Source organism: Diplotaxodon limnothrissa, linkage group LG2 (genome assembly GCF_057381915.1).
Source record: "Diplotaxodon limnothrissa isolate DT_005_m linkage group LG2, D_limnothrissa_male_GT1.1, whole genome shotgun sequence".
Lineage (NCBI taxonomy): Eukaryota > Metazoa > Chordata > Actinopteri > Cichliformes > Cichlidae > Diplotaxodon > Diplotaxodon limnothrissa.
This window is the reverse complement of record NC_140597.1, coordinates 28,516,002-28,531,800: the sequence shown is the minus strand read 5'-3', so window position 1 is coordinate 28,531,800 and position 15,799 is coordinate 28,516,002. Positions and strand designations below refer to the sequence as shown.

Genomic DNA, 15,799 nt, shown 5'->3' with positions numbered 1-15,799 from the left:
TATAATAACATGCTACATGGAGCGTAGCATTATGAAGTATGAATAAAAAAAAGGCATTTATGGTAAAAATTCAATTCAAAAGCAGTCATCAGTCATCGGAGGAAATCAAGGCAATTAGTAACACTTTAATGCAAATTGGAGAATGCAAAACATATCACAAATCCTTGGCACTGTAATGGGGTTCCAAGGAAGAGACGATCAAATGACCTCTTTCAAACTCACCCTGGTTGGTCCACTAATCAAAAATCCAAGAAGAGAGATTTCACTCTGTTCTTGAATAGTGTGTGCTTCTGTGTGTGTGTTTGAGCTGGTGTGTGTAGTGATGGGGGTGTATCGCTTAATAGCTTTGTGGCCACAACACTGTCTGGGACCAGGCCTCTATCTACTGCAAGAGTGGTTTCTTTGATGTGGTTTATTTCCATGTAATGTACAGTAACAGCCCAGTGTTACACCTCCAGCCATCTGTGTCCAAAGCAACATGTTTGTGGCTTGTTAACATGTTTGCAATGAGGCTACATGAGCCTGGCTAAATGTAAAAATCTCTCAGTTGGAAAATAACATATAAAAAAATATAACATCGCTTTGCGGACTGCAGCCTGTCGCATTCACACAACTGTGGTCAATTAAGAGTTAATTTATCTGAATTTTAGGAGCTGGACAGCACCTCATACACTCCCCTTCGAGTGCTTTGACTATATGGTAAATGAACTGGTACTTATATATATAGTTTGTCTAATACTCACATTGCAATGGATGGATCTGGGGAAACTCAAAGTTCAGTATCATTCCCAAGGATACTTCAACATGCATACTGGAGTAGCCACAAAACTGTGCAATGACCTTCCAATTAGTAGACGATCTGCTCTACTTGCTGAGCCACAACTACCCATAATGCCTTAAATGACCCTTCCTACACCACCGGCAATTCATTCTCATTTTTGTACCTCACCCTACCTCCCCCAGCCCAGCTTGGGAGCTGCAGCCAGTCCTTATGAAGGCCTTCCCCAAACTGCAACCTCAGATCCATGCATCCATCCATGATGTCAAATCTAATTGAGGATGCGGTCCCTTACAGTAATGACTTTTAAATGTTTGCACAAAAACATGTAATAATTTCACTTTCAGTATTATGCATTTGGGCCTCCAGCAATTACTTACCTGTAATGCTCTATTTGAATTTAGTGATGCATTAGAGGAGGATTAGTATGAGGGATGTTTATTTCATGTCCAAGTCAAGCTTGCATGTTGCATTAAAGACAAGTCCAACATGAGCAGTAAATCATCATGAGGTGACATTAAAGTAGCAGCTAAACATTGTGATTTTGTTTTTTTAAAAAAGAAAACTTGCAAGTGTGCACCATTTAGCACGACGTGGCTACCTTGAAAAGCTCTCCTTAACATACAGTGTCTTGCTTCCAGTGTCACACTACACCCATTTTTTGGTACAGGGAAGAATACTAACAAACCGGCAGAATATGTCAAAGCCCACATGTGGCTTGAAATCCACCGTGAAGTTTCCATTTCTGGACTGAAAATCACATTCATTTGAATGCAAACTTGTTTCATCTTAAAACATTTCTTATGCTGCACAGTGAACTCGATTAGATTACTCGCTGTAACTCACTACCTGCATGCCTAGATAATATCAAGAAGCCTGCACACCAGCAGGCACAAGCTGAACAGCTATATCACACACAGCCCCACCACACCGGCGCCTCTGCCCCACTGTACCTTCAGAGTGATGGGAGAGCGTGAGCAGGCTGACACAAGAAGCTCCGATCCCAGAACCAAACACTGTGATGCGATTGGAATCTCCTCCGAAGAAGCCGATGTTCTCACTGATCCATCTCAAAGCCTGGATTTGGTCCAAGAGCCCATAGTTCCCTTTAGCTGCCTGGTCACCTGTGCTGAGGAAGCCTGCAACACAAAAAGAAGAAATTAAAAAGCCATGCAGTGAAAGCAAGTCAAATGAATCCCAGGCATAAAGTTGTTAGCCACTAAAGGTTTTCCACAATGACGGACACCCCACCCCGGTTTTGTCAGAAGAACCACAACACCAGGTTACTGCGGTTGTGAAATCATGACTTATTGGATGGCTCTTGGTAAAATAGGAGTGTGTGTGACCGCATGCCATCTGCACTTTATTGGAAATCAATGCCATGTCTCCCTGGGTAAACACCCATCATCAACAATATTGAGCAGCCGTGATGAAAACCTTGCAAATCTATGAAAACTCTGCGGACAGAGAAAGAGGAAAAAAAAAAGCTTCAAATGTTGCAAAAATAAGCAGTATGGAACGCACACACTGCACACGTGTTCTGAGTTTTATCCTGTCATTACCATTCTCTCTCCTGCTCCATAGTCCAACGAACTTACAGTCAAAACATTTACATCCAGCACTATTTATGTACATTTTCCTCCATGTCAGTAATCTGCTAGATTTGGACAATGAATTTCTCTTGGCTACATCAGCGCTTGTGTTCACACGCCACCCTTTCCCAGTTGCTCTCCAGGGCCTGAGCTCTGCCGACTGATGGTTAATGGAGAGTCACGGGAGAAGATCAAGGGCAAGCAATCCCCAAAGTCCCCACGGTGGAGTCGGTGTCCGTCAAACCCATGAGCATGCATGTGAGGTGACAGATGGGTGATGTGTGGAAACCAGCACCCCACTCTCTTTAGCAGCAACGCTGCCAAACACTTCACAAGCAATGAATGTTTGGTGGTGAATGTTTGGAAGCCTCCGGTGGTCCTTCGGCATCTCGGCATTGTTCCTAACATCTATTTCGTGGTCTGTCGTCTATCCGTGTAAGGATAAACTGTCAAAGCGAAAGAAGATTACGGTTTTGATATTAGCAACGCATAAAAAAGAATTACATTTTTTTGACTCAGGTCAGCATAACAATGCTCACTTTAGATGAGCACTGATTAGAAAGTAGCTTTCTCTGTGGTCATTAGCTTGTTCATTGTGAGCAGTCTGTGTACAAAAACCCAGCATGTTCTCCACTGCTTATCATTTCTCTTTGTCTGAATCCGGGCACAATCTCCTATCTCAACCCGAACAGCAAACCCGCCTCGCCCCGAGGGCCTGTTGGCAGACACAAAGAGGGTGGGCAGGGGAAAGGCCAGGCCTGATCATCGATTGGAGAGAGGCAGTGGCACAGGAAGCAAAGCAGGAGACAAATGGATCAACAGATGGTCTCCTTCAGATGCATCCCTGAGGATGACAGAGCAGCAGGCCACATGCAGAGTGAGAGTGAAAGAGACAGACGCAGACGGAGAGAGGAGAAATCGGGGCTCCAATTGAAGAGCTTTTCCTTTTCTTTTTCTCTCGCGGCTCCTCCTCGCTTTCCGTCATCACTAAAGGACAACAGCTTTTACAACCTTCTCGAGGGTGCATGGAGGAGAGCGAGAGGGAGAGAGAGGGAGGAGAGACGTGACTCTCCCAGAATAACCCTCATTTGCAAAATGGTTCACACTTCACCAAGTGTATGTCAGTTGGGTTAAGAAATGTCAGGAGACTGGCATGTGAAAACGGACTCTGTACAACTGTTAGGCTAATTGAAAAGATACTGTAAACACTATCCATGTGGCATTGTAATATGCGGCATTGCTAAATAACAAGATGTAAATCATTAGAGCTGAATCCTCAGCTGGCACAGTTTAAAAAAGAAAAACAAAACACAGTTTCATGCTATGGTCTTTTGTGGCTTCTTGTTTAGCCGTGTTGATTCCTCTGCATAAATAAAACTGGTCATTAAAATGTAGAGGTGGAATCCAATATCTTAGACAGCAAGACATGCTGCAGGCACCATTTAAAAATACATCTAATATAGCTCCTGGTTATGTTTTAATTGGAAAGGTGACAGAAAGTATTTTCTTTGGAAAGCAATTAAGATAGCAAAGTAATTGTTTTTATGCATGCCTATTGCTATTTTTACATTGCAGACTTTTTACTATGGATGTGCCATTTTGTACATATTTGGAGTTGATGACCTATAAAACACCTCAGTCTCCTCTATGATTACAAAAAAATTACTAAAAAGTAAGCTTACTTCAATGACACATAACACACTGTATAGCTTCACTTTGGTTCTGGTTTGAGCTCTCCAAATTTCCCCTTAAGCACCAGCGACAGGGTTATAGATTCCAGATATAGCAGATGATCCCTGTCTGATCAGCACTGCGTGGGCTTTGGCTGCACATAAACCATGATGTGCATTGCACTCTCGTTTCACAGCTCACACCTACACAGGACCTTGGGATTCTGGACTGAAGCTCAATGCTCCTGAAGTGTTTGATCAAGCTGGCAATGTGCTTGACTGCACTACTCAACCTGACTTCCATTTGATTTTTAACAAAAAAAAAAACCATTTAAACATTAGGTGCTTTGCAAAGAGCATTTAATTCTAAACTGTAATACAGTATCAAACAATATCCATCTTTGTTAGTTACCCAAATTCAAATCAATATGCAAATGATCTTTTAAATGATGTCAACGATTAACTTTCAACCAAACTGTATATGCAATTACAGTGTCCCAGTCCAGTTAATTTAGCAAACGTGAAATCATCATTAAATACTAAATAGTTCTAGTTGATCTGTGTAAACAAATAAATTATTAATTATTAAACACATCATTTGTACTCATTTAATTTTCCCTGCTACATTTTTATTCTTGCCTGCTGCGAGCTCTGTAACAAACTATAGATTTGCTGTGGGGTATTTTCACTTCACTCAGTAAGTGAGGCAATGCTCAAAACCCAATCCCTATGATAATGTGTGATTTACTTAATGCTTTGTTTTTCTCTTAAAACATTAAAAAAGCCACCTCAAAAACAATACTCATCTCCTACGTCAAGCTCGAGAGCCTCAGCGGGACGTGTTGGCTTGAGCGGAGAAAAGAAATCATCAAAATAAGCGTTATTTAAGTTGCTATTCTTAAATCATATAAAGCAAATCCATAATGTTTTCAATAACATCTGGTGAGAAAAGAAGTTATAAAAGAACCACATCTAATAATAATAATAATAGTAACTTCAAATGGTCTTTGTGGGTGAAACAAAGATTTCTAAATATGGAATCCAACAAGTCTGCGCAGTTCAGCTGGATTATGCATTATATTTGCACGAGAGTATCTTATTCACCACAAACTGTGCAAGTTAATAACAGTGATTGTGTAGCCTTTCTCTGTGTGTTAGAACTGTAATTTATACTGACTGATTACATGATGAGTTTTTGTATCATGTCCCAAACCTATTCTTCCCTGACAGTGATGTGGTTCACTTTTTCTGTACGCGGGCAACTGGCATTTTCTCCTCGTGGCAGCAAAGAGACAGAGACTCAGTCGTGATCTCAGCTGCAACGGCAACGGAGAACGTGGTCCGGTCACAGCTGGGTCAGGTCACACCTGTCTCCTCGCATTGTCCCTGCTGGACGAAACACTGTGTGCGTCTTGTACGGCTACCCCTGCAAGTACCATTGCTTCCCTAGTTACCTTAACGTGACCAGAGAGTCGGATAGCGGCTACGGCATGTCATCGTCCCCTCATGATGACGCGCTCGCTCCACTTTCACACATTTTTGCACACCAGCCACAATGTGCATTAGTTGAGCATTAGAAAAAAAGTGCAAAGCGTGACGTCACATATTGTGTGTGTGTTTTTTTTCATTTGGCTTGATCATGTTTCATCAATATGTGCGTGCCACCGTCTCAGTCTCAGAGTATGTGTTTCCTCCAGAGCCTGGAGCCTGATTTCCTTTTGCCATGCTTCTCAGCATTGATATTGCTTTATTGATTATGATTTAAATGTCTGTTTCCAGTATGGTGGGCTATAACTCACAAGTGTAGCAGCAAGGGGTGATGATAATGATCGCTCTGACCCCAGACATCTCTTTTAGCCCGCTCTCCCAGATAATAGAATGTGCGTAAACTAATGGACGAGGTTGAGAAGAGGTGAGGGGGAGGGCAAAAGCTTGTTGAGCTGAAGATTGAGCTTACATGGGGACAGATGGAGGGAACAGATAGGGAAGGGTAGAGTAAAATGGGAATAACACAGTGACGTAACAGAGGGAAACGGTTTTTTGGCTTTAAAAAAAAAAAAAATTCATGCTTGGTGTTACTTTGCCTTTTCCGTCTTTCTTTTCTATGTCTCATCCTCTCTCTCTTTGAGGGAGCCGGTTAACAAGGCCTTCTGTGTCCAAACTCTCCTTTGGAACCACTCCTCCCTCTCCGGCCTCCCTCTTGCCCTCTCCCTCTATCTCTACCCCCTCCACCCCATCTCTTTTCTGGGGAAATAAAGGCGCACACAGTCACAGCCTTGACAGCCCCCACTAAGAATCCCCCTCCCCCCCAATACAAAAGAGCTTCAACTTCCCCCCAGCCAGGCCTGGGTTGAATGAGAGCCTCTGGGGTGTGGATGAGAAGCAGAGGATGGAAGGGGCCACCCTCCTCACAGCCACATAAAGGGCCTATGTGTCAGGCTCACGATGAGCAAGGGGCATACCCAGCGGTCCATCCTCCGCACAGGGAGCTGTACCCATGACATTTTTACCAGTTTTTTGGGAGTGTGGATTCAAAACACTGACGAGTTTCAAAAAGAGGGAGGAAAAAAAAAGAAATGGTGTGTGAGGCGACTGGGGCATGGGCCTGAATGAAGGTGACTCGGATCAGTGTGCCGCTCCTGTTTACAGCTCGGTGCCCAATAGCGTGGCTGGAGCACAGTCTGATCTGAGAAAAGGAGAGTGAGAGAGCTATAGAAACAGGGCGAGCGAAAGAGTGAAATGCGGAAAAGCACAAGAAAGCCTCTTTATGGCTGAACACAGAAGACTCTGTGATCCACGCCACATCACAGCTTCTGCGGTGGACAGAAATAAAACCTTGTGGGAAAATCACATATTTTCTGATTGTCACTCCAATAAATTACTTATTCCATATTAATGAATATAACATGAGCACAGAATTAAACCAGAAAATGGTTAAAAGAATTTATGCATAAGCCCCCATCCCCTGCATGCCACCCCGATTCTGTCCTGGCCTCATCGCAAATTAATAATTAATTTTAAAAATCACAACGCTTCACATGGCAACAAAGCCGTCTGATGTTCGAGGCCCTAGCCCTTGACACTTTGCAAGCTCAAACCAAATCATAACACAGTCAGTATACTGCAGGTCTTTTCCCAAAACGTCAACACGCAGATGATTATAAGAAACCTAATTGCTTTGGCTTAGCATTAGTCTCAGCTGCACAAAGATTCCCGGACGCAGTAGATGCCGGGTGTCGGCTGGACGCTGCTAGAGGTAGATTATTATGCTGTCATGGTCCTGGGCCGTGTTGGCCCAGTATTCTTAGTTCTCTTGTATTTTTGTATTCAGTTCCCTGTTTAGGTTCTGTTTCCTGAGTTGCCCTGTTATGTGGTTCCCTGTGTGCTTTCCCTTTGTGACTCTCACCCCCTGTGTGCCCCTCTATGTATTCATGAGCCCTTGTCCCCTTTCGTGTTTTATTCCATGTTTTCCCCAGCCTGTTATGTCTGTGTTCTCCCCGTGCTCTCTCCTCCTGTCTGAACCTCTGTACTTCCTGTTTTACTTTGACAGTCTCTCGTCAGTATGCGTCATGTTGTGTTCACTCCTGCCCTGTCTCGTTATGATTATCTGTGTCAGCTGTGTTCCCCGTGTGCTCCCACTTCCCTCGTTAACCCTCTGTGTATTTATGTCTGCGTCTCCCTCAGTTCTGTGTCGTAGTCTCCCTCATGCTGCGTGGATTTCCCTGTGTCTCTCTCCAAGTATTAGTTTATTGTGCCCAGTTTAAGTTTTGTATTTTCCTGTCATCTTGTCAGCAATAAAGCTGCCTTTTGAGTTCATCCCTTGAGTCCGTGAGTTTTGCGATTGGGTCCTCATCCTGCCTGCCACACAGCCGACCATGACATATGCATACTGTGCTACTACATACAGACTGAGCCACTCACATGGAAAATGTGGTCTGTGTGCAACAAAGCAATAAGAAAAAAACAAAACAAAACAAAAACCTACAACAAAATGTCAAGAGGGAAAATCCATGCCGCACAGACACCAGAGCTCATCTGACACATATCTGAGCCCCTAAAACCCAGATCTCTTACAGACAGACGAGGGCCTGTTATGGCAGGCGGGGGATGAAAAACAGATACTGTAAGTCAAAGTCGGTGGTGCACGTGGCAGCTGCTGGTCGTCCTGCATGTGATTTCGGGGGCTGCTTAATCTGATTGTGCGATGTGTCCCAGTGGTCAGACGACACTGTTCAAGGGCTCTAGTGAACAGCAGCTCTGGCAGCAACTACAAATGAGCAGTTTGCATATGTATGACCCCTGGCATCCGAGCACCACTCCATCAATCATACATCGACTATTGGGGCTGTCAGTTTCGTTGCTTCTCTCCCGATCTCCCCTTCGCCATCCTTCCCTTTCGCTGGCTCAGTTTCCTGTCCACCCCTCCTCTCAGTGTCTTTCTCCATTCTGCCTCCCCCAACCCATCACCTTTTCTCTTTGCCGTGTCTCTTATTGTCGTTCTTTTCACATAATAGCACGGACAGAGGCTTCTCAAAGACAGCAAAAGGCTTTTACACAAAGGGGAGCTTTGCATCTCACAGCTGGTGCGGAGGCGTGCTTGCATGCTTCCACAAGGGGAGAGGGAGAGAGTAGTGTTTGAGAGCCACAACTGTGAGGTTAAGCAGCACTTTGGTTCTACTTGGAGGAGCACGCGTCGTCTGGATATATTTCACATTTGCACAATCATTTTCTTTTACTAATGTCTAATGTTTTTTTTTAAATGCACTCTTAGTATAATCATAATCCTTTGTTCAAAACAAGACATCGTCAGGGTGCTCTGCCTCACTTTTTTGGCCTGTGGCTGAACAAGTTCAAAGGCATGGTGTGAAAAATGACATCAAGCCTGGGTGATGTAATTTGAGGGCGTGGTGAGAAAGTTTAGCGCAAGCCAGCTCGGGGAGGACGGCGCAGTGTGGAGTGATGCAGTGATGCAGTGATACCACAGAAGAGATCAGAGCCCAGCTTATCAAAGCACATCAGTGGAGCAGGGTAGGAGAAAAAGGTCATCATTTAGAGCATCTTCAAAGCCTAACTCCACTTCTCCTCAGGTTGGAGTAGCTCTGATAGCTGGCCATAACGAGCTTAGTTTTGGTTGACCCTACCCCTGAAAAAGTTGAGAAACAAGCCCCAGCGGCCAATTTTACAGCTTCCATTTGCGACACTGTAAATCCTGCCTTCAAGTATTTGTTCATTTATTGAAACCTGCCAACTTGAGTTGTAAATCTATCGCAGCAAATTTGAACGAACATCTGTTTTCCAGAGGTTTAGCACTGTGGTGTGTGTGCTGAATGAGTGATTTTTTTGTGTTTGTCTTCAGATGGGTACAATATGGTTGGCAACACAATGCAGCGCTCTTGCCAGTGGGGCTGTGTTCTAATTTGAAACTGCCTCAAAGCTCACAAGAAGCAATAATTTTACAGAAATGTGCTGTTTGTGCTCATTGTGTGCAGTAAGAAAATTTGCATGTTACACCTGTTTGACTGTACAAATCAGAATTGTAAAGCAGAAGAATGCTGATAATATATGTTTTCTTGTTCTCAAAAAATGTCCTGAAAAGAGAAAAAGTATATATAACAATGTATTATCCTTCTCAAGCACTACCTGTGGAGCCAAAGCCTAATAAAGCTCGTCCCTACTTACCAGAACCTCTATTGTTGGTCAGAACCACGTGATTGGATGATATGTTCCTCCATTACAATAAACTTGTAGTTTATTCAGAGACTGATGGAATTCATTGTGCTACCATGAATACTCTATAGCCTAACAAAACCAAGAATGAAAATTGTCCTCAACAAATACACTCTAGTATTTGCTTAAATCTTCCGAGTCTAGCTATTTTATGAACAAAATTTGGATTTAAAAAAAAAAGAAAAGAAAAAGCAGACTGGAGACCAAAATTCTTACGTCGCTCTAGAATATATTTGTTTTTTTTGTGTTTGTTATGAATTGAATACAATTTTTTCCCTTACAGATGAAAATGGTTCATAATTTCCCTAAATTAATATAATATAATCTACATAAATCATATAACATGCAATCTACATAAATCTACATATGTTCTCCATAAATTTAATTACAGACTATCTTTGAATATTTGCCCTGCCTTCCTTGTGCTTTAGCGACAGCATGCACTCGAGCTGGCAGAGCCTCAACAAATTCGTGTAAAACCTGACAACCCACATTGCCCCAGCATGATTTGAAAATCTTCCAAAGTGCTTTTTTTTTATGATGTCACTACATGTCTGACTTTTTGATTCCAGCAAAAAGCCATTTTACAGTTACCACTGTGCTGGTAGGTCTTAGCCCATCCAAGTGTTTGGCTTAGTTTGCCTTTCCAAGGCTGGTTGACAGACTGGTACTCATCCTCAGAGAAAACTACATAGACTTCTTTACACAACTAATTGGAGATTGATGTGCTTTTATTTCCTTTAACTCTGCTTACGTTGATGTTCTAGCTTCATGTATGGTCACTTTTAGTCTCTCTTTTGTACCTTGGATACACCTGATCCAGCTTCTGTGCTGTTTCTTTCGCCCTTCATAACCTTTGGACAAGGTATGACTCTGACTTCTGACACTTCCACTTGGTTCTGATGCCATGTTCCATGCTACAATGGCTACAAAATCATTTACTGAGACAAGCCTCTAATGAGCAGATTAAATCACACTGAAATGTGTTTGTGTGTTTTTCTCTTTCACAAAGGACGTAACATGGTCAGTGTCACAAAAGTGATTAAGTATAATTGGTGATCTAGAAATGTGCAGAATCAGAGATCATGTGTGCCATATAACTTTTTACTGTGGTTAAATGATTCTAAATATGTTCTATTATTAAAATAAATGGTAACAGATTTTCCATGTTCAAGTAAATTCAACTTTATTTATATAGAGCCAAAAAACAACAACAGTTGTCTTAAGGCGCTTCTCTTCTATATATTGTATCAATAAATTCTGGTATAAAACTACCTTTAGTAGTAAAAATCAGGCTTGGGAAAAGAATCACAGATGGTCAAAAAGTATTGAGGGATGTAGTAAGGTATTATTGGCAATAGCAGAAATATAGAATATCACTGGCTTTATCCTTTAAGCTTGTCAAAGACAGCAGTGATAAAGTGAAATGGAATCATGGCATATAGTATAAAGCCAATCTGAGATGACAAATCATTTCCTACTGTATTACATATGACAGCTTTTTTTTAAAAAATAATGCTTTCACAGTCACCACAGGAGAATGACCCAAGTGCAGGACGCACATAGGCAGAATAAGGTCCAAAAATCCATTCATCCATCTTACAATTCAGGGTCATTGGGGGGGGGGGGGGGTGAAGCCTACCCCATCTGTCATAGTGTGAGAGACGGAGTACACCCTGGACAGGTCGCCAATCTATTGCAGGGCTAACACAGAGAGACAGACAATCATTCACGCTCACAGCCATGGCCAATTTGGAATCACCAATTAATCTAACCCCATGCATGTTTCTTCTGTGGAAGGATGCCGGAGTACCGAGAAAGAAGTCGGGGAGAACATGCACACTCCACACAGAAAAGCCCCAGACTGGTATTGAATGCAGGATCTTCTTGCTGTGAGGTGATGCTTCTAACCACCACACGATCAGGAAGGCAAGCAGCATGACAAACAATCCAGTAGGAGCAGGCAAAAGGGCGACATCCAAAAACAGACACACAGCTCATATGTGGGAAATCCAAGAAAACTACAAAGCACATAAATAGGTGGCTTAATAACTGAGTTGATTAAAGACAATCAGTCAACTTAAATGTACAAAGCAAGAGGTAAATTCAGTGTCACTAGTTACTAGTTTAACTACTCATTAATGCAAATATCTAATCAATATATTTATGCATTTAGAGATGGTCTGCTGAAACTGAGCATCAAAATTGGGAAGAAAGATGATTTAAGTGACTTTGAATTTGATTGCTGGTGGTTGTTGGTGAAAGACAGGCTGTTGTGAATATTTCAGAAGCTGCTGATGTAAGCAACCATCTCTACAATTGTCTAGAAAGAAAAAAGACGCCTGAGTGATAGTTCTTTGGGGACAAATGCTTTGTTGATGCTGGAGATCAGATGAGAATGTACAGAAAACTTTGAGCTGATAGGAAGGCAACAGTAACTGAAAAAATGTATGCAGAAAATGCCTCTGATTGTTTGCCAACAGCCGAAGAACAAGCCAGATACCTGCCAGCTAAGAACTGGGAACTGTGGCTACAATTAACACAGGCTCACCAAAACTGGACAACAGAAGACTGGAAAAACATTGCCTGGACGGCTGAATTTTAATGTCAGGTGCCACATTATGATTGTAGGATCAGGTTTTGGGATGACATGGAGCATGAAAACATGGATCCATCCTGCATTTTATGGTTCTGGCAGTGGTGGATATTTTCTTGGCCTCTTACTAAGTGACCATCATTTACATACCACAACCTACCTGTGCATTGCCGCGTTGCAATCCCTATCCCTTTACGACAACAGTGCACCCATCTTCTGGTGGGTGCTTCTAGCAGGGTAATGTGCCATGTCACAAAGCTCAAATCATCTCAAACTGGAGAAAACGGTCTTATCACACACACAAAAAACAAAAAAAACAAAAAAACCAAACTAATATATATACATATATACATCCAAACCAACCAACTCAAACCCACTGAAAACTACAAGGACATTTTTTTGTTTGAGACAACTGGGAAGGTTATGTGTGCATATCTGGGTTGTCTCTGGGCTCCAGCCATGTGTGTATTACAGAGTAAATGGGAGCGCCATGGCAGTGAGTGCAGGTGAGTGCAGAGAAGGGCTTCCAACAGTGTGTGTGTGTGTGTGTCAGTATTTGTTTGCTTGTGGATGTGCATGTGTGGAGCTGTGGTGGGGTGTTGTGTGAGTACGGTGGTGGGGTTATGCAGCGCAGTGAGGGAGGTATGGATATTAATCACGGTGAGAAGCATGGTTCTGTGGTGCTGCACCGAGATGGATGGGGTGTGAGTGCAGTGATGTCACCCTGACAAATGGACTGGCCATGTTGGCGGAGACTTGCACATCGCCTCTCATTTCAATTAGTTCCTCACACAACAACCTTCCTAACCCACAATCTGCAGGTTACACATGCACAAACACATACACTTTAGCCAAAAACACACCCCCTCGAGCGCCTCAACCCACAGCCCTCTAACAAGATGCACTGATCTGTAAGAATACAGTGGAGCTCCTTTAATTAATCTAACTCAATTATGACAGCGCTTTTGCTTTCAATCCCAACAGCCAGTCACTCATTACCATTCATATTATCAGCCAAAAGCACTGACTAGGTCTATGGCCAGCACACTAGCCAGTGGAAACTGGCAGAGAGTCTGGGTGTGTTTATGAACTAAAGACTGGGCACTGCCCGTGTGTTTTCCCACAATATCAATTTGATGAAGTGCCGAAATGATGGCAATGTGAGCAGCGGCTCTGGCCAATGGTAATAGCATGCACTTACTCTCTGATGTAGAAAAAGGTACAAGATCTGTACCAGCCAGTGCAGTGAGCAGCACTGCTGACAAACTGAGTTCAGGTATAAAGGTATAACCTTCCCACTAGCTGCTTATTGGCTTGTTCTTAAAAGCTTGACACCACTAAGTAATGGACTAAGGCTGATTTTAAAGTGTCTGTCACTTTAAAGGGAAGTTTTGGGCCCTGTTTTCAAAGGTCTGATGCTGCTAGCCCCAGAAGCAGCAAGCCTTGTAATTAGCTCCTGCCCATCTTGCGTGAACTTTGACACTGGAGGAATTCACAATGCCGCGGACATTCCTGGAAGTGCCAAGTACCTCTCAATCATCATTCTCCTTCTTACTTTCTTCTTCTTCATCTGATCTCCATCTCTTTCTACTGTGAGCCTCCTTTTCATGCCGGGAGAATGGTGAGAAAGGATCACTTTGGTATAAGCTGGGGCATGATGGGCCATGTGAAGGTGAAGTAGGCTACGCAGTGCACAGTGGAGCGTTAAGTTGGGGATTTGATCACAGACTCCTGGGGCTTCAGCTCAAGTTCCAGCTTAACATCAATATCTCTTTATCTGCTCACGAAGCAGCAGGAGGTTAATACCAACCCTATATCTAAGAGTGAGGGCGGTGGCTTCATTGTGCCACATTTTTAATTAGGCACTGTCAACATGAGCATTTAGTGTATTAAAGCCAATCCCCCCCTCAAGGTTCCCCAAAAATGGATGCTGCAGAGAGATAGCAAAGCACCTTTAATAAACAAATATGGGTCAGTGCTGCAGCTTTTTTCTGAACTGTAACCAAGGGCACTGTTTTTTTTATTAGACCAGCAGAAGAAGAATATCCAGCACTAGACTGTCACCTACTGAATGTGTGATAATGTGGTTTTGATAACAAAATGTTCACCAGCACTGAGCAAATGAGATATATCCATATTAGCAGTTCTGTATCATAGAATCTGAAACCACTGGTTTTGTGCATATGCAGAATTTATAACTTTCCACCTTGTGAGGGTGCTAGTCTTGCTTGGCTTCATGTACTGCTTTGTTGATGAAATATGCCTGTTCTTTCACCCCGAGAACAGCGAGAAATGAAAAATAGATGAAAAGCTTTTGAAATACTGTGTGTGATTACCATAATTCTACTACAGGAGGGAGTGTGGTCGTTACGTGCCTGTTGTATGTACCACAGAGGGCACGCACTGTACAAAACACACTTGTATCCATGTCCCACAAAGGACGACAATATTTACTCTATTTTCTTCGTTTCAATTGATATGGAAGTCCTGTCTCCACTAAGGGTCTCCGTGTTCGAACAGCTGAAGTGATTCCTTTTTCATTTCACTTCGCAGTTCTTGCTTTTAATCTAGCAGCACTAAAGAACTAGGTTCCATCAACAACAAAAAGGTTAGATCTCGCTTTCGCTTTCATCTCGGCCTCCTGCGATCCCCAGGGACGTCTCTCTGTGCTCGTCTGCGCTGCTTGGCGATGGGAGATTGTGCCAGTGCTCTGTTTGTTTGGCTTTCTTCCCCCTCCTCATCGTGCTGAAATCTGCCTGACAGTTTGGCAGCATGGCTCAGGCCCCACAGGAGCTACCGTCAGATAAAATCTCACTGTGGCTTTGTTCCATACACCCTATAGGCTGGCCAGATGCACTGTACACCTGAGAGCCCGAAGGCCAAAGCGCAGCGCAAAAGCGGTGTGGAAGAGGGGGAAGGATGGAGACTAGAGCAGCTTCCAGTCTTGTTAATTTCGCTGTCTGTGCCTTCGCTGCGTTTTGTTAACCGTCTGCTTTTTATCTTCATTGGCAGAATCGGCTTTGATGGAGAATTAGATTAGGGTTTTTAACCTTACAGTTATGTGATTAAACTACAAATATATCACAGATCGTTCATCGACGGCGCTAAATCAGCATCTTGTGTTCCAAGGAGATGTGATTGGATAAGAGCCCACTATCCTCACCATCGTTTAACATAACAGCTCCTGAGCCTCAAACTCTTGACATCTACAGTTGAGCCTGATCCATTTTTTTTTCTCTGAAGGGCAGCAGCACCAGACCCAGCTCCTGTCTCTGAGCCTCAGATGACTATTCTCACTGTATCCCTAATGAGGCTTGAGTGAAAGAGCCGACTGGTCCTCTCACAGCCGAGTGCTAGGGCGGTTGCCACTGTCAGGTCCTGTTAGCTCAGCCTCCTCTGGTTCACGTTTCAAAGAGCAAAAACACACTCATCCAGA

General features: G+C 43.1%; 1 protein-coding gene across 13 annotated transcripts in view; it reads right to left on the bottom strand.

The window, feature by feature from the left end:
- nlgn3a (neuroligin 3a) overlaps positions 1-15,799 on the bottom strand; it is a 107,483-nt gene that overhangs the window by 40,856 nt on the left and 50,828 nt on the right. For 9 of the 13 annotated variants that reach the window (XM_085369982.1, XM_085369978.1, XM_085369980.1 and 6 more), the window contains one exon: positions 1,732-1,917. In XM_085369982.1, the coding sequence (XP_085226108.1) occupies positions 1,732-1,917 (186 nt within the window). Of the gene's footprint in view, positions 1-1,726; positions 1,918-15,799 lie in introns of all 13 variants that reach the window. The other 4 variants (XM_085369959.1, XM_085369981.1, XM_085369975.1 and 1 more) reach the window with 1 other exon arrangement.